The sequence below is a fragment of the Podarcis tiliguerta genome (assembly GCF_965153285.1).
Source record: "Podarcis tiliguerta genome assembly, chromosome: 8".
Lineage (NCBI taxonomy): Eukaryota > Metazoa > Chordata > Lepidosauria > Squamata > Lacertidae > Podarcis > Podarcis tiliguerta.
Genome location: NC_139541.1, coordinates 64,789,320 through 64,813,199, shown reverse-complemented (window position 1 = coordinate 64,813,199; position 23,880 = coordinate 64,789,320). Strand labels below are relative to the sequence as shown.

Below are 23,880 nucleotides of genomic sequence, written 5' to 3'. Positions count from 1 at the left end.
AAAATCTAATTGACAACTATGCAATTGTGCAGGGGGCCTGTCAAGCGTGGTCCCTAAAGCTTTTAATAGACACATTGAAATGAAGTTGGTCTCGAGGGTGTTTGATGTTCTTATTTGTCAGTTGATGCATTGAATTGTACATGGATAAATGGTAACTGCAGTAAAGTGACTAATCCTTTATGTGGGACCCATTCAAGTTTAGATTGACGACACAGTGACAAGAAATGTGGGGCAGCCAGAACAAATGAACAGCTCCTCTATGAGGAAATGTTATGATATCTGGGGCTTTTTAGTTTAGCAAAAGGGTGAATTGGGTGGGGAGACATGGTAAGAAGTGTATACAATTATACATAGTGTGAAGGAAGTGGAAAGAGAAGTTTTCCTCCATCTCTCAGCTTTCATTGGAAGACTCCCAAGTTCTAGTATGCTAGTATGAATGCTAGGAGATTCAGGACAGACAACAGAATGCATTTCTTCACACATTACATGGTTAAACTATGGGATTCACACACCCCGGCGCCACCCAAGATATTGTGATGCCCACAAACTAGGGTGGCTGTAAAAGAGACAAATTCATGGGGGACAGGGCTGTCAGTGACTACTACCCATATCTTCTACGTCCCCTGTTGGAGACAGTATGCCTTTGTATGCAACTCACCAGTGAGGAAAGTGCTGTTGGCATTTAGTCCTGCTTTCAGGCTTCCCATAAACATCTGGCTGGCCATTGTGAGAATAGGATTAGGGCTAGATAGGCCTTAGTCTGATCCAGAATGGCTCTTACGTTCTTTGCATGTGTGACAGTACTGCCTCACTGTTGGATACGGTGCTCAAGTGTCCTTTTGCAAAATTCACTTTTATCTGAACCCAGCAACCTGATCTGAACCATGTGGGTCTTGAATCGTTTCCAAGTGAAGACATACATTTGTGTGCTTTATTCACAGTTACAAAGACAAAAAAGCTGGCTGTCCTTGGGAACAGATGTATTCTGGCCACTGACAGCAGATAGTTAGACATATGAAGTGATCAGGAACTTAAGAGCATGCTGCCTAAACAATGATCTAGTACATGGCACAACTTCACCTAGATTTGGGATGTGGAACCTGTGGCCCTTAGACCAGCTTCCATCAGCCCCAGGAAGCATGGCCAGTGGGCAGGGGTGGTGGAACTTGTAATCATATCTGGAGAGCCACAGTTTCCCCATCCCTAGCTTGGATGCTGTTGTGCCATAAAACTGCTTGCCTACTCACACCTATTCATAGGGGAAGGTGATAGTCATCTAAGGCTCATTTTGTGCTGTGACACTGAACTGATGAGCTCAGGTGTCCTGGGACTTTTTCCTCTCTTGAGACTGATGAACACCTTCAGGCAATGTAATGAGCTAGCCTCAGCAACATGCTTTTCCATCTATTCTTTTTTTGCAAACATAGCTTGAAGGAGAGTTTTGTGTGTCTACTCTGAGTAGAACTTAGTTGGATACACCTATTCAGTGGTGAGGCTTTTGGTCTTCTCTGGGTATGTTGCCATTGCTCCAGTGAGTGGATTAGGAGTGCTTCCTTGCAAATGCAACCAATGAAGTTTTGTTTAGGTTTTTATTCCACCTGGGAGCTCTTCAGCTTCTAAACAACCCATATGCTCAACTCCAGGTTTCAGTGCTTTGACGGCATGCATTTCTGGATCAAAGTAGGTGAACACATGCTACATCTAAAGCTCAAGAGTGCCTTAAACTCTTGGATATTAAACTCTTGGATATTAAAGTGTGGAACTGCTATGATCCTCTGCAGTTGTGCTGGTAGGAATAGATTTTTTTCGGGAGGCACAAATATATATATTTCTGGTTTCATTTGTTCAGTTCACTTCTATCAAGGAACTAGCTAGTGTTGCAGTGGATGGTGCAAGACATTAACAAGATTAATACATTTCTCCTGGACTATGGTACATAATATCTACACTTTGAAAACTGTCTGTAATGGAACTGAACTATCCTTTTATAACCTTGTGTATTTAGACTAGCAATAGAGCATTTGGAAAGGGATATACATGAATTTCTTGTCTGTCTCTGGACCAATACAAAAATAAACCGTTTCCTACTGCTTATTGCATTGTAGTTTATATGCCAGATCTATACTGCATGGTGCACCACTAGGGGTTATGTTTTTTTAATGTTAGAATAAGCCTCGTAAATAAGTTTGCAGAGTTACCAGCCTGCTGGAGTGGCAGAGTAAGGATGGAGAGCTGCATTTTTATGCTATGTTCAGCAGCCCCTTTTGTTTCTACACTGCATTCAGCAGAGAGCCACTGCACCCTTTCCTTCTTCTTCCAGTTCACTCATTTGCATAGAATTCTGTTTGCCTGCATGGAATTCCAGTCGCCTGTGGCTACCAAACCAGTGTTTAAATACATGGCTGATTAAAATGTTTGCCCTGCCTTTCCTCCAGGGATCTGTCCATGGTCTTGTCCAGGCGTCCCCAAACTCGGCCCTCCAGCTGTTTTGGGACTACAATTCCCATCATCCCTGACCACTGGTCCCGTTAGCTAGGGATGATGGGAGTTGTAGTCCCAAAACATCTGGAGGGCCAAGTTTGGGGATGCCTGGTCTTGTCCTCTTACCTTTACCACAACCCAGTGAAGCAGGTTGAGCTGAAGGTGAGTAACTGGCTTAGGGGCAAGATTTGTGACTGAGCAGGAAATTGAAATGGAGTCACCCTAACTGAAGTCAAAAGTTCCAGCCATTTCACTGCAGCTGCTCAGTGGTTTGAAGAACGCTGTAACAGCAACCTGATGTGGCAGCCTTTCATTCCATGGCTATACTGGGCTGTGAGCAATTCCTATCTAAAATCCTGACAAATTACTAGCAGTAAGTGTAAATACTGAGCTGCATGCAGGAGAATCATAGAGTTGGAAGGTGCCACGAGGGTGCAATGTCTCATAGAATCATAGAGTTGGAAGAGACCACAAGGGCCATCGAGTCCAACCCCCTGCCAAGCAGGAAACACCATCAGAGCACTCCTGACATATGGCTGTCAAGCCTCTGCTTAAAGACCTCCAAAGAAGGAGACTCCACCACACTCCTTGGCAGCAAATTCCACTGTCGAACAGCTCTTACTGTCAGGAAGTTCTTCCTAATGTTTAGGTGGAATCTTCTTTCTTGTAGTTTGGATCCATTGCTCCGTGTCCGCTTCTCTGGAGCAGCAGAAAACAACCTTTCTCCCTCCTCTATGTGACATCCTTTTATATATTTGAACATGGCTATCATATCACCCCTAACCTCCTCTTCTCCAGAGGAGCCTTTTCCCCCAACATGGATCTCAAAACAACGTCCCATGAGATTAAGAGTCTCATGCTCTACAACTGAGCTATCCCAGCTCTGTTTCAATATACAGAGCTTCACATGGTTCAGCAGCCAAGTGGAATGTGTTCCCCTCCTTTCCTGAAGCAGCAAGATGATGGCAACAATAATGGTGCTGGACATAGTGGGCTAGAGGAGGCGCTACATTGGGGATATTGGAGACAAGAGGGTGTCTCAGAGAGGGAAGTGCATGTGAAAGAAAAAGGGGCCCTTGGCTTACGTTCCGTCTCCACCCCACTGGAATTTCATGTTACCCTGAAGTGGCAGCACTATCAAGAGGCTTCAAGTGAAATTTTAGGAGAGACGGGATACATGTCATCCAGCCTTTCAAAGCATCTCTCTGTGAAAGACAGGAAGAGTGATGGATGGGCCAAATGAGTTTCAAGCAAATGTAATATTTGAGGAATTTAATGGGGCACAACTTCAACACATTCCCTTTTGGCATTCTCAGCAGCACAGCAAGTCTAGGTGTGAGCAATATTTAATCCTTTCTGTGAAAGCATAATGGGTCGCTGCTAGCCAACTGTTTTCCAAAGGGTCAACACAGCTACTTTGGGTATTTTTTTTGGAAGAAGAGGATTTTGCACCACCTGAAGGCGGGACTTGATTCCATTATGGGAATCATAGAATCATAGAACTGTAGAGTTGGAAGGGACCCTGAGGATCATCCAGTCCAACCCCCTGCAATGCAGGAATATGCAGCTGGTCCATACAGGGATCGAACCTGCAACTTTGGTGTTATCAGCACCATGGTCTAACCAAAATCCTCTCCAGTCTCTAAGGAAAGCTATCCAATGTGGCTTCTATTGAACTTTTGCCTAGCACACCTCAAATTAATTTCTGACTTTGCTAATTGCAGGGCTAACTAGTTGGTCTTAATTCCTGTTTTCTGAGCTATCAAGGAACATTGATGTGCATCTAAGAATGGAGACACACCTGGGTAACAGCCAGCACTATGTTTTCAGGGATGGGAAATCACCCATTGTTAATTCTTCCTTTAAGCAATTCATATACTGCTTAATTACCAAAGTTTCCTAGAAGGCCTTGGCGCAACTTGATACCTGCATAGCAGCTAAAAGAACCTCACTTGAATGCCTGCTACCTCTTTGCCACCCTGCCTTTTTTCGTAAGACTGTGGCTGGCAGAGGGAGCACCATCCATCTGAGGCCAGATACAAGGAGCTCCATCCATCTTTCTCCAGGGTTCAGGCATGCTAATTAGCTTCTGTAGAGAGGAGCACAGGAGAACACAGGAATAAGATGTCCTCTGCATGATGCCAATAAGGAGAGGGAACGCGGAGGAAGAGCTTCCCCTCAGGAAAACACCAAAAGAAGTATCAGACTAGTAGGAAGAGAACAATGTGAGGGCAGTATCAATGGATACAAAATTCAGAATGAGACTGACTTTCAAAATTAGCATCTCTAGGCACACTTGCGAGAGAGGTTATTCTGGCTCAATGAATTTGACTTTAAAAATAAAATGAAAATGATGCATTTGTTTTCAAAAGGGACACACTGATGCTTTGATCAAAGCACCTTCAAAAAAGACCGGTCTGGGGCTTAACTGCTAAATCACTTGCATTTGTTCCCTTCCTGTCAACAGAATTTTTTATCTCGCCATTAAAAAAAGGTGAGGGGGATGAAAAGGTAATGCTTCCAAAAGACTTGCTGAAACGCCCTGACGAAGTGTATTTAAAAAGGGTCCCAACCTTTCTGCCTTTTATACTATTCGGGACGTCACTTTCTTCCATTGCCACAAAGAAGCAAAATAAAGGACGGTATTAGCAGCCCCAAATCTCCCATGCGGGATTTAGCACATAAAAGACTTTATTTCTTTCCATTTAAAGATTCCACAGACATTTATACACACACACACACACACACATATATACAGGTGATTTTTTTATCATCATTTTTCCTCTTCCTTGACCTCTTATGTATTATGCAGCAAAATCATTCAGCGCAGCCTTTAATTCCCCCCAGCTGCTCTCCCACAGGTTTGGGACCCCGGCAGCATTTATCTTTAGTCCCATACGTTGTGCGCAACTTCATTCTCTTCCTGGGTTGTATTGAAATGCTTTTGGAAGGAAAATAATCCCTTTGTTACTCAGAGTTTCAGGCTTGGCAAGCTTAATCCTGGGGCAAATAAAGCAACTGGCTTCTCTATTCTCATGCTTTCTACCAAGGGACTTCCCTGTCTCAGGTTCATTCATTTGCCCAGGTCCCCAACTATCTTTCAGTGTGACAGAGGGCTCCTCCAGGTGTCCTATTAATTAGGAATTGATGACCATTTTTGCACATGATGGTATCAGGGCATTTGTACGTGACCCCTCTCTCAGTACTGTTTGCTCCTGCAAAAATTCAGATCGGGCACACTGCTTTGATTCCAATCGGTGTGTGCCCCCTAACTTCTTGTTGAAATACTATAACTATTTACACCACAGATGTTCTGTTTCTGTTTTATTTTGCCCTGCTTTTTGTGTTCTATTTATTTTATTATTGCATTTATATCCCACCGTTTTCTCCTAGGAACTCAAGGTGGTGTACATAGTTCTTCCCCTCCTCATTTAATCCCCACAACAAACCTGTAAGGTATGTAAGGTTGAGAAGCAGAGACTGGCCCAAGATCGCCCAGTGAGTTTCATGGCCGAAGAGATTTGAACCCTGGTCTCCCAGGCAATACAGTCATACCTTGGTTTTCCTGATAAAATATGTGTGCAAGCCAGTATAAATTCACCATTAATACACTATGATTGGGTCATAGTCCACCAAATCCATCTTTCTCTACCACCTTGTTTGCTGGTTGCCATTTAACACTAATTTAGTCCATGTATTTGGTTCATCGAGGTTTGTCTATATGGAGCAGGGGTGGGCAGAAAGGTTAGGTTCTGCTAGGAAACCTCTGGCCGATTGCAATTCGGGATAGAAAGATCTGCCAACTTTGGTTTCCTCGGTTTCTCATTTTATCAGTCTTAAATTTCTGTAAGCGCCCCACCTTGAGAACCGTCGCTCCAAACTTGGTGGTGATATCCAACGGGCAGCCAAACCTATAGATGTTACAGGACGGGCGGAGCTGAGAGACACCCCACCACCATGAGCCTTGCCTCACACATTACCAAAACCATTCATTTAGGCAGTGTTTTTTTCTAGGGGGGACGCAGGGGTACGCATACCCCTAAACATTTTGTGAATCTTTGTACTTTTGTCCATTTAAAGTATTTATTTCTCCTGATTTGAACTATAAAATGGTGATTTTCTTGAGTCAAAATGAGAGTACCCCTAAACATTTTTGGGGGGGAGCACTGCATTTAGGTTCAAGACTCCGTTCACAAGTAAAGGTAAAGGGACCCCTGACCATTAGGTCTAGTCGTGGCCAACAGTGCCTGTCTAATCAGAAACTCAAGATCCCGACAGCAGCCCCTAATGTCAAGAAAATTAACAGCAACATATCTGCAAATCATTGCATCTGCAAGGGAAACTCAGCTCAGCTCAGTATGCAGGAGAATCCCCAGCTGAGCCCCAGGTCTCCAACATAGGAAAACAGGGTAAGCGCCCATACCTAATGTTAGCAATTCACTGATAAATGTATCCATGTACTGGCTCAATGGGAAAACTTCAGAAATTCATAAGATACCACTCGTATCAATCTTCTCAGTTACAATGGCATTTAGGACCCAGGGAAGTGAGGTACAAGGTGAAGGGTTAGTGAGCCCACCATAATCCCTGAGATGTACAGTTATGTCAGCAGGTCCTTTGAAAGGAGTCATGACCGGGAGATATCCTGCCCCAAGAGCGTCAGACAGATAACCATCTCAATCACAATGCCTACTCACCCCATAATGGGATGAAGCCTGGACAAGACTAAGGGGTATGTATGACTTGACTCAGGGACCAGGGAACTGTAAATACCTTTGTACTGTGATGGAGTACATGTGAAAGACTATATTTGATTGACAGGGGCATTCCTGGAGACCACACCTTTTATGTGACATATCTATGATGTCTTGATGATGCTTCTGGAAATGTACTATGGGAAACGTTTAAAAAGCTGATGTAACAATTGATCAGGGCTTCTGGCTGCTTTGTTTTGTGGTAATGGGAAGTCTTGTTGCAACAATAAAGATTAGGCCGACTGGCCGCTGTTTTGCTTCAATCTCCTGGCTGAAGTCTCTTGCTTGTGATCCCTGATCCGAACCTGTGGGACTCAAGGTTAGGCAATTGTAGGACGGGGGTGGCGCTGTGGTCTAAACCACTGAGCCTAGGGCTTGCCAATTGGAAGGTTGGCGGTTCGAATCCCCGCGATGGGGTGAGCTCCCGTTGTCCGGTCCCTGCTCCTGCCAACCTAGCAGTTCAAAAGCACGTCAAAGTGCAAGTAGATAAATAGGTACCCCTCCAGCGGAAAGGTAAATGGCGTTTCTGTGCACTGCTCTGGTTTTGCCAGAAGTATAAGAAGAGGAAGAAGACGACTTTGGATTTGATATCCCGCTTTATCACTACCCGAAGGAGTCTCAAAGCGGCTAACAATCTCCTTTCCCTTCCTCCCCCACAACAAATACTCTGTGAGGTGAGTGGGGCTGAGAAACTTCAGAGAAGTGTGACTGGCCCAAGGTCACCCAGCAGCTGCATGTGGAGGAGCAGAGACACGAACCCGGTTCACCAGATTATGAGTCTACCTCTCTTAACCACTACACCATACTGGCTCTAAGAAGTGGCTTAGTCATGCTGGCCACATGACCTGGAAGCTGTCTGCAGACAAACGCCAGCTTCCTCAGCCTATAGAGCGAGATGAGCGCCGCAACCCCAGAGTCGTCTGTGACTGGACTTAACGGTCAGGGGTCCCTTTACCTTTTAGGGTGCTCCAAGGACTCCCTTTTACATAGGGAACAGACAGACAAGCCGCTTTCCCAAATCTGTATTGGATAAAACAGGTGTTTCTGTTTTCGCTGGAAATTAATGGAACAACAGAGAATGGGCTGCAAATTGAAGCGATTGTGCTCTCCCCAGTGCCTCCTGAGGAGCAAGAACACTGGAGGACATTTGCATCTGCCTGTTTATGTACTCCAAATCCCTGGGCCTATAAACGACCTGTGATAAGAATTTAATAGCTTCTGTACAGACAGATGCAAAGCTCACCCCTTATCTCTTGGCTCCAAAAATCCCTCTTTGAAAAAATATTGCTTGAGAAAGTACTTTCTCGATAGCGCCGGGAAGGTGCAGCAATACAGTTATGGCCAAAAATAAAAGGATGCCCCCCCCCCCCTTGGCAAAACAGAGCAAATCTGGGAGGAGGTAGGGAAAGCAAAATAATCATAATTGTGCTCATGTATCCCTCTACTGGGTACCTAATCTGCATTTAAAAGACTATATAAATATGTATTTTACGCTCGCTGTGCCTTCAAAAAACACCAGGAAATACTTTGCTATGGCTTCTATTTTTTCAACAAACCTGACATAATTTGGTATATTGAAAGAGCTGTTTCTCTTGGCTAGTTTGAAACATTTCTGTATGTGGGAAGAGGGTTTGTCATTGCCATCAGTTTAATTCAAGACCTTAGGCAAACTAGTTGAGCAAACATTTTCGAAAACACACAGGGAGTTCTGATCCTTGGAGTTCTAGTTTTTAAATGGGGGTGTCCTACTGCAAAAAAAATATTTAAAAAATCACAGCATGCAGCTTTAATGTTTAAGTGACAACAGCACTTGGGGCACCTGCAGCAGAAATCTTCTAGTCAGTTAATCTGAAGGAGCCCTGGGCTGTTCCCATCAGTATACTGATGACAGACAGCTCTACTCCATTACATCTGAACCAGGAGAGGCTGTGCAAGCCCTGAACCACTGGTAAGGCATGTCATCTTAGGGGGCTAAACTTTATTTTTCAAAATTTCCTCACTGAGGGCAGGGGGTCTTAAGAATATGTTTTTGGGTGTGAGGAATTCAAATCTGGTATTATTTTTTTTATTGGACAACATTTAGCTTGGTTAATCTATGTTTGATTAAAAAGCACCTAAATTGCTCTCGGAAAACAATAAAAAAACAATTTTACCTTCTGAAAATTTCAGGTAGTGCCGAATTTTTTGTTTTGTTTTTCTGCATAAAGCATATCCTACTAAGCATGCAACATTACATTGTAATCATAAAACAACATTAGAAAGCAATGGCACCAGTTAATTTAAACCAAATGTAAAATAAATTTAAGCAACTTTGATCAAGTCTTGCTTTGATTCACTGACTTTGGCCTTTGATGTAGCCCTCACATTTCTCATTTCTTTTCATTTGACTTTTAATTTGTATGCCACCTTTCTATATTACTATGCACAAGACAGTTTACAGCAACAGAATGTACAACAAAGATCACACACCTTATGTGTATACACCCACCTGCTTCCTTGTTTCACACACCTCTCTATACACTGAGCCTGACAGGGCCATCAGTTAACTTATTTACTTCCGCTGTTGTAAGTTTACATGTCAAAGGAGGTTCATAAACCCCATCAGAACAGTCTATCAGCAACAACAGGGATGAAACACTGGAGTTGACGGAAGGTGTCCTTCTCAGGTGTACAGAAAGATCTGAGTTGGGGCTTCAGAGAGCAACAACTCTCTGCCAGTTCCAGTTAATTTGCTCATATGTGTGAATGTCCCCAGTCCTGTTGTCTGTTTAGGAGCCATTGTAGGTCAATCCACACTGATTAGGATGGAAGTAGTATTAGCTAAAGAAGAAGAAGAAGAAGAAGAAGAAGAAGAAGAAGAAAGAAGAACTACTAATGGACAAGTAATATAACTGCAAGTACTTGGCAATCATTTTTAATGATTTTTATGCAATTTTTTCACACATTTTTTCACACAAAAATTAGTAAGAGAAGTTTAAATTAATGGAAATTCCACAAAAAACCCCAAAAAGTCACTATTTTAATGTAGTTATTTACGAAACCAAACCAAAATATGTTAATTTAACCAATACATCTTTTGAATTCCCAAGTCATGTTACAACTTGTTAGCACCCCTCATTTTTGGAATTTGAAAGCTGAAAAATTCAACATGCCCTAGAAGCTGAAGACAGAGGCATGGCTTGCTATGTGCTGAACCTAAGCTGGGACCCCTCTAGAAACCTAATGGGGACGCAAGATCTGATGAAGTATTCATGCTTTGAGCCCCTCCACTCTATGCTTAGGCTATACATATACATATACATATGAATAAAACCATATATCATAAAGAGGCTTCAGTGACCTTCATTCTAAGCAAACTGAACCTGAGGCATGTGTTGACACCCTGAAAGTCTTCCTCAGTTTGGAGATTGAGATGTGCATGACAGGATATTGAAAGGCACAAGAAAAAATGACTTAACAACCTGTTGCAGATAAACAAAACTTTCAGTTGCCAAATATATTGCAGCCAACTGAAAGCTTGCTTGTCTGGGAGAGTGTGTTTTCATCTGTCTTTCAATACATGCTGTAATTTGTCACTGTGTTCAAACGCTGTTTTATCTTGCTGTTGAGCAACTGAAAGAGTAGTTTGCCTCATTGAATAATCTGAAATAGTTTGCCTGTTGTATTCACTTCTGTCTTTTAATATACCTTGCATTTTATCATTGTGTATAGAAGATGGTTTACTTTGTTACTTTTTTCCGTGCGCAATTATATATTGAATCAAATTTGCAGTGTCTGATGGTCCTAACTGTGCATATTGTGTTCTGGTGCTGAATAGTCCTCATTCTTAGATTCTGCCTAACTTACACAGCACACGAGACATTCCTAAAACATTATAAAATCAAAGGGTCTCTGCATCACAATTACCATGAAATGAGATACATCTCTCTAAAAATTGTGATTATTTTCCAGGACTGTGCCATAACATTCACATGAACCTTCCTGCAATTAATGGGAGATCCTTCTCTGGGTGCACCCCATGCCCAGGGTTAGAAAGGTGGGAACATGAATAGAAGTCCTTTCCGGTAGTGGCACATAAATTCCCTCCTTTAGCATATATGTTCATGTCAACCTTTTAGGCAGTTTGAGGGCTTGACTGGCATTTGATTGATTCTATATAGATTCTGGTGTGTTTTGCTGTTTTATTATGTTGTTTCATTGTAACATATCGTGGTATTCTTTTACAGTGGTACCTCGGGTTAAGTACTTAATTCGTTCCGGAGGTCCGTACTTAACCTGAAGCTGTTCTTAACCTGAAGCACCACTTTAGCTAATGGGGCCTCCTGCTGCTGCCACGCCACCAGAGCACAATTTCTGTTCTCATCCTGAAGCAAAGTTCTTAACCTGAAGCACTATTTCTGGGTTAGTGGAGTCTGTAACCTGAAGCGTATGTAACCTGAAGCGTATGTAACCAGAGGTACCACTGTATATCCATCTTGACCCTTTGTAGAAACTGAGCTATGCATACATATATACTGTGACTTGTATCCAATGCAGTGTTAAGTATCTTGTCATCGCAAGAATTTAAGTGTGTGAGATGGGACATTCCCTCCTCTCCTCCCCCTGTGTGCCCCTATATTTGTTCTGAGGTTCCCCCCAAACCTTTGGAGCAGATTTAGGGAAGGGGAAGGTGCAGGAATAAGTCCTGTTGCACTAATAGGACAGTTACTTAGCACTGCACTGTATACAAATCATAATAAATACATGCATTTCTTGTTGTCTATTCAGTAATTTTATTGAAAGCATTTTTATCCTGCTCTTCAGCTGGAAAGGCTCCCGGAACAGCTTACATAAATAAATATATATTAGATTAGTTTGGAGAATGTTCCTGAAGAACTGTGATGTCTGCCATTGAAACATTTAAAGATAGAAGTGTATATCTGAGTATTATATCCCTACCCATCTTGTATCTTCTTCCATGTCCTCCCTTCCAAAAAAATTATCCCCCTTGATTGTCTCATAACGGGACAAAAAGGCAGGATACAAATCTGCAGCTGTATAAACTGTAGAGCAACAGGAATGCTAAATCATCTGACAGACTTTGGTAGATTATGCATACTAGATATACTCATGGCCAGTTGTACTATTTCAGTTACAATCGATCCTTCCACTTTCAGCACAAAAGATAAAGGAAGATCAGCTCCGGTCACTCCAATCAAAACAGGGCTCATTTGGGAATCAATTGGCTGGGGGAGAAATGGGCAAACAGAAGTTTGGACTCTAAAAGGAAGCTGCTTCTTTTAATTCAGTGATACCAAAGTAAAGGGTTTTTGCGGTAGCACCAGCTGAGGTGAGCGACACCGACTTGTCCATCAAATTGGATGCATTATGCTAAACTCTTATCACCACACCACAGCTTTAAAAAGATGAAGCCTGAAGACATATGTGAGCAATTATTTCGAACAGCCGTTATGACATTGTTGCTACACCACTGTATAAAACCTCAGCAAGCACATTGCTTTGTACTATCCATAAAGCTGTCACTTTCCAGAAGATCTGGAATGGGCTATTTTGGACAAAATCATTACAACACACACACCACCCAAATTAAATTTTTCGTATTGTATTAACATAAACCACTTTGAAAACCTATCAAAGCTGTGCCAAAGTTCCACACGTTGTGAACTTCCTCATTAGAGTGGCCGCTGTTACGTACTTTGAAATGGCTTTGCAAACCTGGTAAGAAGGATTGTACTAACCATAATCTGCAGGTTTGAACCACAGAATCATAGAGTTGGAAGGGACCCCTATCTAATATAGGAAAATGCAGCTAAGTGGTTCTGTGGAGCAGGCAGGATGGAATATGGGGAAGGGCCATAATTCAGTGGTAGAGCAACTGCTGTAAATGCAGGTCACAGTCCTATCTCCAGGTAGGGAGCATCTCCAGGTAGGGCTGGGGGAGAACCCTATCTTAAATCCTGGAGAGCCACTACCAGTCAGTGTAGACAATACTGAGCTGGATGGACCAATGGTTTGACTTGGACTGTGTATACACTAACCTGTTTGTAGCACAAAAATGTAGGTTTTTCTCAATCTGCAATCATTCGTGCTAGTCCTCAACATGCTGCTTTCAATCTAGATTGATTCTAGATCCTGCTGTCCACAGGGGTGGGTGTGGTTACTTGATACACACTTGAAATCCCTTCTCTTTATTATGTTATCCATGCCTGCACACAGGTGCATGAAGAAGGAAGTGGTGATTGTGATCTCCGCATGTGCCCAACCACAATGTTGATGGCCAGGTATGAACCACGTGCTTTTGTTTTCATCTGACTCAAGAGCCCTGTGGTGGGAAGTGGCACAAACCAACAAAACACACACGAACAGGAAAATTGTATAAACTGCCCTACATTGGGGAGATCTCTAGCAACTTTGACATGGACAGACTAGCTCTTTTTGATGGACTTGACCGAAGGACACTGATGATAACTGCCGCTAATAAATCCATTGTGGGTATATTTAAATTAATAAATGTTACAGCACAATCCCATAGACCCCAGATTAACAGATACAGGATTGCAGCCTTAATTGCAGAAGACACCATAAACATGTGTGCGTGCGCATGCAGATGTGTGTATCTGTGTGTTGTATGAGTTACACCAGGGTGGTGCTATGCATGTTTTGTTGTTGTTGTTTAGTCTTTTACTTGCCAGTAATTCCTATTAAATTTGATGGGATTTCCCCCCATGTATAGGATTGCAGCTAAAATGTACCAGCATGCTGCCTAACCATCAGCAGAATTGTGATTCTAACATCAAATCAGATATGCAGATTAGGCAAAATATGTGCTCCCGTTTAGTGAATTTTAATAGCAGGTTTTAAAAGTATCTCACTCTAGCAATCAAGACTAGTTTAACATGTACTTCATGTGAGCCATTTAGCTTCTCATGTATCATCTTCCTTCCATCCCATTTTCATTTAAATTGTAACAGTTTCAGGCCTGCTTGAGGCTTTATTTTTCCCTGCATTATAGATGTGTCTTACAACTCCAATGGGAGAAAAATCTTTTTATTGGGGGAAAATATTGTTATTGTTTTAGCATTCAGACATAACTGAGCAATAAAGTGTTCCCAATTATGGAGGTAAACAACTTGAACAAATGGCAAGATAACAAAAATACCATGCATTAAAAGTGGCAAGACAATCATGACCGCATGACAAGACTTATTGAATCATAAAAGCTGCTGTAGATGCAAAAACAGCCTTGGGTGCAAATTTGGTAAGGGGTGTTGGATGTGAACACATAAACCCTGCAAGTTTTTTTTCTTCATTATCAAATCCCAGCCCTTTTAAAAGACAAGTAATACATCAGAACTCACAAGCGTAACTGTATGACATGCATGTGGATACAATACCAGGGGAAGAGGTCTAAACCAATCCTGTTTCCGCATTAAAAAACTGAAAAAGGAGCTGCTGTTCTTGAAAGCAGGGGTGTCGAACCTGCAACCAGAGCCGGCCTGCTCGTGAAGCAGCTGCTTCAGGCGGCAGAATCCCATGGGCTGGGGTCACACAGAGGCGGCTTCCTTGAGATCTTGCGGATCTCTTGCATAGGTGCCCATTCCTTGGGGCCCTGGGTGCCACAAAACTCCCCATGAAGGAGCTGGGCATTAACAATTTCAGTGCCAGGGCCGTGCACAGTGCATGGCACCCACGACCCCAGGCACCCACGGTCGCGGGGCCAAGCCGGCACTCCTGATCTCTTGCAAGATTTCATGTAGCTTGCATGAGATCTCACCAGATCTCTGCCAGACCTCCCCTGAAAGCTGCCGCCTCATGACCCCAGTAAGTGAGGCTTAGGCAGGACGGGGCGATGGCACCTTCCCCTTTTGCCTCAGGCGGCCAAACAGGACGAGCCACCCCTGTGTGGGACACCCCCCACCTCTCAACACAAGATGCTGTTGGACTCCCAACTCCCATGAGCCCCAGCCAGCATGACCATGGGGCAGGAAGGATGGGAGCTGTAGGTCAGCAACATCCTATGGGCCAGAATCCCCATACCCACAAGATTCAGGGGTGTGTGTGTGTTTGTGTCGCAACTTGTGTCACGCAAAAAAAAAACTCCCCTCCCAAGTCGCCTTCCAAAAACATCCCCCTGCCGCCCCCCAGGAGCCGGCCGATGCGCGCGCTCCCGCCTGAGCCTCGCGCCCCTCCCACCCTCATCCTCTCGCTCGCGCGCCCCGCCGCCTCCACTCCGGGCCTCAATCCCTCGGGTTCCCTCACAAACCGGCCGGAACGGCCCGCGCCGCCCCAGTTATTACGCGCATGCGCCTTGGCCGCTCCGAGCACCGCTCCGGTAAGGGAAGAGTGGAAGGAGGGGGGGGGGTGAAGAATTGTTGTGGGAGTTTAAAGGAGAAGAGTCCAGCGAGGGGAGGAGGTGAGTAGGGAAAAGAGATGGGGAGTGCGGGGGGGGGGGGTCGGCCAGGAAGGAAAGAGCGGAGGCTCTCAACCCCTCTTTGTACTTCGAATTCAGTTTGGGGGGGGGGGGATGGAATGGGACGGGAGGAAAAGAGGATTACTTTGTGCATGGGGGGGCGGGGGGCCCTCGTCTTTTGTCGTCGTCGTCCGTCCCCCCCGTCGCCGCTTCGCGTGCGCTGCACACACCGTTAGGCGGCGCTTCCTCCCGCCATTTTGAGAAGAAAGTGAGGAGGAGGAGGAAGGGGGGGGGTCTGTCCTATTAAGTGCGCTCAACACCCGCCCCCCCCCCCCAAAATCGGAGTGAGTCGGTAGGTAAATGAGCGAGCGACGGAGTGGGGGCTCCCAACCCCCCACCTCGACCCGGGACTCGGAAACTGCCCCTTCCCCTCATTTAACTCTGTGGCCGCCTCGGACACCGCCGCGCTCCCCAAGTCCTGTGGGGAAGTTTGAAGAGGATGCCAAGTTGTCTTTCCTTTCAGCTCGCCACCCCCCCTCCCGGCCACCCGCCGCATCTTCCTTCTTCCCCATCCCATAATTTCTGCTTTGTGCTTGGGTGGGTGGGTGAGGTTTCCCCTCTCTCCCCTCCCCACCACCTCCCCACCCCACAACCACCCAAAAACAAAGGTCTTGATGGGTGGCTGTGTTAGGCTTACCCTTGCTTACCTGCGAGTAAGTCCCATTGGAGTCCCCGGAGGTTGTTTTTGTTCATTTAAAGTTGAGAGATGTCTAATGTTTCACAGTCAGGCAACAGCAAATGTCCGGTGCAGTGGCGTAGCGTGGGGGGTGCAGGGGGGGCGGCCGCACCGGGCGCAACATCTGGGGGTTAGGGGGCGCAAATTCATGGGTTAGGGGGTGCAAATTACTTGCCTTGCCCCGGGTGCTGACAACCCACGCTACGCTACTGGTCCGGTGGCATCTTCAAAGACTTATTGTGACAGGAGGTTTTGTTTACCCCTCCATCCCACCCCCCCACCCCCGTATTTGCCTGATGTGTAAAAAAATATGGAGAGAAAACTATTATGTGTGGGGGGGATGAGAGAGAGTGTCTTATTCCTGGCTATTCCTGTGGTATGGAACTGTTGCAAACTGTGACCCCAGGAAGCTGCCTATATTCCTGGTCAGATTATACTGTCTGTTGATCTTGAATTGAAACCTGGGGCCTTCTACACGCAGCACTTGTGCTTTCGCTGAGCAGTGCTCCATCTCCTCCTACTTGCACGGATAATAATGCATATATGGCACAAACAGCTACAGGGCTGTTAGGAGGGGAGTCTTACATGCCCTCTAGACCAAATTGCTGCTCGCTGTAGGAAATCCAGAGTTAGAGCATCCCAATCAGAGGGCAATCCAGTCTTGAAGATCTCCAGTGAGGAGAGCTGCCCACTCCTCCATGTAATTAGTTCCATTATCCGACTACTTTTACCATTAAGAAGTTTCTCCTAATGGGTAATTGAAATCTATCCTTCTGTAACTTAAGCCCATTAGATCTACTCCTTCTGAAGAGCAGAGAACAAGTCTTTGTCCTCTTTTACGCGACAGCCTTTTAAGTATTTGAAAAGTGCTATCATTTTCTCCCTCCATCTTCTCTTTTTTAGGCTCAACATATCCAGTTTCTTCAACCTTTCCTCACAGGAGTTGTTTTCTCCAGTGCAATGTCCAGGACTGAATACAGTTCTTCGGATGGGATCTGACTAGTGCAGAGGTGTACAGAAAAAATGTAAACCGTGGGGCCAAACTGCAGAGCTCAAAAGTATACATGTCACAGATTGTACCTCTGGCATTTAATGGTCCTATTGTTTACATTTTTTTTTTACACCTGTATGTATGTATGTATGTCTGCTAGCTGAGAATGGCAATTGATGAAATAAGTTCTGGGCCACAAAAGCTTATGTCATAATAAACCTGTTGGTCTTTAAAGTGTCACAGGACTCCCCATTGTTCACAACAAAGTGTATACTCTCTAGGGAGCTGTAGCCAATTCTGCATGGCTCTTTGATTAGTGTACAGTACTATGAAACATGGTTTTAAACAAGGGGTTGTCTTTTTCACATATTACATTATATGTACCCTTAAAGCATTTTAGATTTACAGCAAAAAATATAATATATAATTTGTCCTTGAAGATGTCTCAGATGTGGATCCTGGCTGGCCAGCTGCAACAATCTACTAATGCCACTGTGCACTTCTGAATTTCAGGAAAGGATAAGCAATGCATATCTCATCCCCATCTCCTCTGCTGATAGGCCAGATAATTCCACAGAAAGGTCGCATTAACGCAGGATCTGAAGTAATGGGTGCAAATTTCACCAACTAACTTAATATGTAGTCATATACAAGTCACTATCTCTTAGCCCCCTTCCTGCAATATGATTATATGACTGGTGTACTTTACAAGGCTATTGTAAAGATTACTGAGAAAATATATTCTAAGCACTTTGAGTGCTTAATCCTGTCTTGGCAGGATTATTGACTTTTGGTGGAAGAAGTCAATAATCTTCAGCAGGCTCTGCTGAAACCATTGTAGTCCCTTTGGGAGTTAATATATTGCAGAATAAAACCTCTAATTGTACCTTTACACTCCCTAAGTGTACATTCAAAATGAATTACATTAAAGCAGGAGATAGGCCAGGAAAGCTGTTTTCTTTCTTGCAAAGATCTTTAGTAAGAATTTTAGAACTATATGTTTTCAGCCAAAATCATACTATGTTTTGAAATTCTTGACCATGTTCCAGTATAGAGCTTCTGTGAAATCAAATCCTTAATTTCTATGGGGCTTAAATGCTCATACATGTGCATTTGCATTGTGGCCATTTCCTCTTAAGGAGCCTCAATTGGCACTCTTTGGCAAGTAGTTACCGGGCTATGACAAAAATCAGGTGTGACTAAACTTTTCTTGAACTTCACTCTCATCCTGTAGAAATCATTCTTGCAATGAATGGGTTTACATGCATGCAGAAGTTCTAGTGTGGTGAAATAATTGTATAAGAATTAGAGTTGCAATGGATAGAGCGATGTATACAAGGAAATAGTAAGGAGCAAAGGCCATTCTAGCAGGACATTATTCCCACCCTTCAATCCCTATTGTTTCTGCCCATGTGAATGGCCTGTGTTAACAGAATCAGTACAGTAAATTGATTTTGCTGGTAGAATTGCCTGTTTGTGTATTTCCTGATTCTGTGGGAAGGGGTGGGGTGGGGGAATACAGTGTTCCTTGTGGCCTATGGCACAAAGAGCTGTGCAGAGGTTCCCCCTGAGACTTTCATTGAAAGAATATAAGAACAGCCCTGCTGGATCAGGCCAAAGGTCCATCTAGTCCAGAATCCTGTTCACACTGGCCAACCAGATGTTTATGAGAAGCCCATAAACAGGACCTAAGTGTGACAACACTCTCTTTTTGTGATGCCCAGCTACTGATATTCCAGGGCATACTGCAGAAAATTTGATTTCAGAATTAAGATAAAAACTTTTTCACTTGTAGGATGGGCTCAATAGTACATGTGTAGGAGGAGCCTGTGTTGCAAGTTGGTGCAGGTAGCTACAATTTAGAAGAGTTAGTTGCAGAGTTCTCTGGATGGGGCCATGGATTGATTAGACACTAGTCTGATAAAAGTTTGGTTATTTAACTATAGCTATGTTAGGTTTCCCCCCCAGTAGGAAGCATGTTCCTAGAATCCATGTTCATAGTGAAATACGCAAGTTACCTTCCGACCATGGTTTCAGATCATAGTTGAGTTTGAATGTACAAACAAGTCAGAATTAAGCTAAATAAATAATAGTTTAGCGTTCTGTCTGAAACAAGTTACTATGTATCTGCGTGTTCAGTCAGCACATCGTAATGTGGTCATCCTTTGTTCATATCCCTCACATAGTATGCTGTATAATAATTTCATCATTTCAGATTATTTCCCACCTATACAGTTATTTTGGAGACGTTAGAAGTATAGTTTCAGTGTTAGTTGTTTTTTTTGTCAGTGAATTATTCTTGAGAATAATGGATTTTTTTTATTTTGTAGCATGTTTGTCAAACTTTAGAAGAATGGAATGCTGGACTGTGTAGTACAGGGATGGGGAGCCTGCATCCTCCATTATTTCTGACATCAGCCATGTTGGCTGGGGTTGATGTGAGTCCAACAGTGTATAGGGGGCCACAGGTTTCCTTCCTACCCCCACTGCAAAAGCTGAAAGACAGAGACTGCAATCCTTATACACACTTACCTGGGAGGAAGTCTCATTTAACTTCTAAGTAGACTTACATTGGATTGTGCTGTATGGCTTTGGCCCTTTATGTGCTTATCTGGAAATAAGCTTATTTCCCAGTTAACATGCATAGGATAGAATGGAAAGAGACATGAGGCTTTGTGTTCAATTTCTAATGTAACATTATACTGCTATTGTATCAGCATCAGTTATTCATAAGCAAAAATGGAAAAGTATACAGTGGTGGAAACTGTTACGTGATAATGGGCATTTGTGATAAACAACTCATAACAACTGTCAGGTTAACTTTTTTCTCTTATCTATCTTTTATGCTTTTTCTGATGGTGTGACTAGGAAAAACCATGTTTCATCTGTTGATGGGCAATGGAATGTTTAATATGTACAAATCATAAATTATCAAAAGAATGGCCTTGGAACCTAGTGAGAGAGTTCTAGCAAAATAATTACATGTATAACTCAAAAGAGATGGGTATATGGGTGAAACTAACAGTTATTGCCAGTACAGGAGTGCCAGTTTTCCCTCAGAAATAAATTGGATGAACAACCAACATATATATGTGGACATCATTGAACTGAGTAATTTCTCAATCTACAAATGTTTCCTTCCAAAACTGACTACTTGTAAAATATGATTTTTGTAAAATATAGATATGGTTTCTATATTTGAAGCTCCAAAGAATTCCAGGATAAATTGTCAAAGTGCATGTTGCTTTTCATTTGCTCTGATTAGCAGGAATCTCTTGCTTTATGAATGATATTATCTTTTATTGCCGAAGTAAATGACAGTGTTAATTTTAATGGGATGTACATGAGAGCACATTACATTCAGTTGTTATCATGGAGAGCATATTACATTCAGTTGTTATCATGGACAATAAGCATATTTCTCACTTAAATGTATTTTACCAGGTTACATTATTAAGGCTACTGTAGTAGCTGGTTATTTTACTCATTTCTCTATGACGAGATAAATATATTGTCATTACTGGTGGCTGGGAAGTTGGTTGTTGGTTCAGTAGGCTCAGAAAGGGCTTCCAGGTAGCCTGAAGTATCTCAACCTATCATAAGCGACATGATTGTCAGTAGTTATATTGGGTCAGAAAGACCTTCAGACCTAGAGGTAGAGCAAATAACTTTGTTCCCTTACTCAAAATAGTACAACTGAACTTTGGATAAAGAGTTATAATGACCTTCCAATCTTAGAATTATTTTAAGTGGACTGAATATAAGGTTATGTTAGCACATCAGTTAGATGAAATAATAAGAGAATGTGGTGTTCAACTATGTATTAACTCATGGTTTTAGTTTTTGGTGTAGCATAGCCCAATCCTATAACTGAGTTTTGTGCACCTAATCTCATTGATTTTAGTGGGCTATGACATGCCTAAATCAGTACTCTTACGTTCTTATTGTCCGGAAAGAAACATACTTTTGTGTTACTAACTTGCTTTAAAATTAAAACCTGTCTGTTTCTGAAGTATGTTAGTAAGTGAAAGTCATCCCTTAACCTTAATGTTTGATCACTTCTGATAAGGTAGACAAACAAGTTTGGTGCACATCAAAGAATACTATTAAATTTCAGCATTTTAATTATGTGATATTAAAATGTCAAGGGCAGTGAAATATGCATAGTAATGCATATATTTCTACCAACAGAAGTCCTGTAATATTTCCAAAATAACAATTGCTCTTAGGTTTGCAACTTAATCACACTGCCTCCTGTCGCAAACTATGTATATACACTGTTCCCATTTTGTTCTTAAAATTCTCAAACTCTGTTCCACTTCTATCCAAACCATTAAAAGTTGGTTAACTTCTATCCTTAACTGCTGATCAGCTGCCATGGAATCTTTTAGCTCCTTACACACATACTTTTTGTTTAACCTTTCTAGATTTTACATCCTTATGCTACAGGATGATGGTTTTTATCTGTCTGATTTGTATCCCAATAATCTTTTAGCCATGATAAAAGTGTTAATGTCTAAATTGGAAATGGCAGGTTTTTTAGGGTATTTTCTGTTGGCATTTGTAGTTTTCACTAAAATCAGGAAGTGTCCGTTCATTAAGGTGCCTTGTAAATATTACCTGGTTGTGACAGCTGCTTAAAACACAAGTTTCAGGAATAAGCCAATACTTTTGTAATGATTTTTGTGGTAATAAAACAATGTTAAGGGAATTACTGTTGATTGAAACACTGATCATCATAACCAACTGGCCATTCTCTTAACTTACATTTTAACCTGCAGTTGGCAAAGATGAAATGATTGTGACCAAAGTGAAATAATAATTGTGTGAAGCTGGTTAATTCTTCCCAATACCACTGATTAAATTTCCATAATGCATATGACTAGGCTTCTCATTCACACCTAATTCCCACAATCACCTTTGTCATATTACCGTATTTTTCGCTCTATAACACGCACACGACCATAACACACACATAGTTTTTAGAGGAGGAAAACAAGAAAAAAAATATTCTAAACAAAACAGTGGATGTATGAGTTTTGTGGTTCATGCTGTGGCCACAGACATGTGATCTGACAGTGAGTTTGGAGTAGCCCAATGCAAAAATCCTGAGGATCCATGTGGATCCATGCTTTGTAACCACGTTTTTGCACCACTGCAACAGGCAACAGTGGGTGCGTGATTTTTTTTGGTGCAAGATGTAGCCATGGACATGCTATGTGATCTGATGGTGAATTTGGGGTGACCCAGAGCAAAAATCCTGAGGATCCATGTGGGGAGGGAAGGGAAAGCACTCAAAGGACAAGGAGCATGCATGGGGTGCGTGGAGAAGGATGCTGCTAATAATGCAGAAGAGGGGTATAAGGGGAGAAGGAACATGCGTGGGGTGGGTGGAGAAGGATGCTGCTAATAATGCAGAAAGGGGTTTAAGGGGAGAAGGCTCCTCTCCTCTCCCACTTTGCTCCTTTAAAGCAAGCATGCTCTGCTTTTCTCCCTCCTCATCCCCGGCTTAGTGAGCTGAAAAACTTTGCTGCTATGTAGCGAGCTGAGTGGGGAGGAGAGAGGGACTGAGAGCCTGCTTGCTTTAAAGGAGGCAACCGGACAGGAGCCGCTTACACTCGTGTAAGCGGCTCCTCTCCTCTCCAGCTTTGCTCCTTTAAAGAAGCAGGCTCTCTGTCCCTCTCTCCTCCCCACTCAGCGGCTCTTCTCCCGCTTTGCTGTTTCAAAGCGAGCCACGGAGGAGGGAAGAAAGGGGAACCATGGATCCTCTGCTCAGGACTGCAGCAGATCCCCGCCACCCATAGGCATTCCCTTCATAACACGCACAGACATTTCCCCTTACTTTCTAGGAGGAAAAAAGTGAGTGTTATGGTGCAAAAAATACGGTAATTGTGTGCCATCCAATGTACACTGCATGCATTGACTGTAAGGGCTTGAAAAGTCCCATGTAGATTTGTATACAAAAAGCCAATGCTTACATCAGAAATGGGGAACCCTTTTCAGTCTGAGGGGCATATTCATTTGTATGAAACCTTCTGGGGTCACATGCCAGTGGTGGGCACAGGTAGAAGCAAAAATGGTCTGTCACTTTTACTTTTGTACACCCATACAACACACATCTCTCCATTCTTCATTCATTATAACAGTTCAAACACATTACAGGCCAGATAAAAACATTTAAGAAGGTGCATAGCAGGACTAGAAAGGGTGTGGGGTGGGTGGGTTCATGGCCTAGGGAGAGTCTTGAGGGCCAGATAGGCCTGGAAGACTGCAATTGACCCCCAGGACTGAGGTTCCCAACCTCTGTTTTACAGGGTTGGTCAGATGCAGTTTGTGTCCGAACAACTACTTCTGCATGTGTTTATAACATGCAGTTTATATAACGTGTTTATAACGTTTAGCATAAGTGTGAGTATGACTATCATAATGGAAAAGCTTGTGAGTCATTCTGTTAGCAAACTGAGTATTGTAGGTATTATCTCCTTTTTCAGCAGTGAAAATAAGGTTA

At 43.0% G+C, this 23,880-nt stretch overlaps 2 protein-coding genes across 25 annotated transcripts in view; one reads left to right on the top strand and one right to left on the bottom strand.

Annotated features, from left to right (window-relative positions):
* LOC310684793 (putative transmembrane protein 244) overlaps positions 1-16,372 on the bottom strand; it is a 63,201-nt gene extending 46,829 nt beyond the window's left edge. The window contains exon 1 of the mRNA XM_083456387.1: positions 16,353-16,372. The gene's annotated coding sequence lies outside the window, so the exon portion shown is untranslated. The remainder of the gene's footprint in view (positions 1-16,352) is intronic.
* LOC310684222 (lethal(3)malignant brain tumor-like protein 4) overlaps positions 15,376-23,880 on the top strand; it is a 60,836-nt gene continuing 52,331 nt past the window's right edge. For 5 of the 24 annotated variants that reach the window (XM_083454941.1, XM_083454932.1, XM_083454942.1 and 2 more), the window contains exon 1: positions 15,376-15,567. In XM_083454941.1, the coding sequence (XP_083311067.1) occupies positions 15,391-15,567 (177 nt within the window). In that variant the 5' untranslated portion in view covers positions 15,376-15,390. Of the gene's footprint in view, positions 15,998-23,880 lie in introns of all 24 variants that reach the window. The other 19 variants (XM_083454937.1, XM_083454928.1, XM_083454924.1 and 16 more) reach the window with 15 other exon arrangements.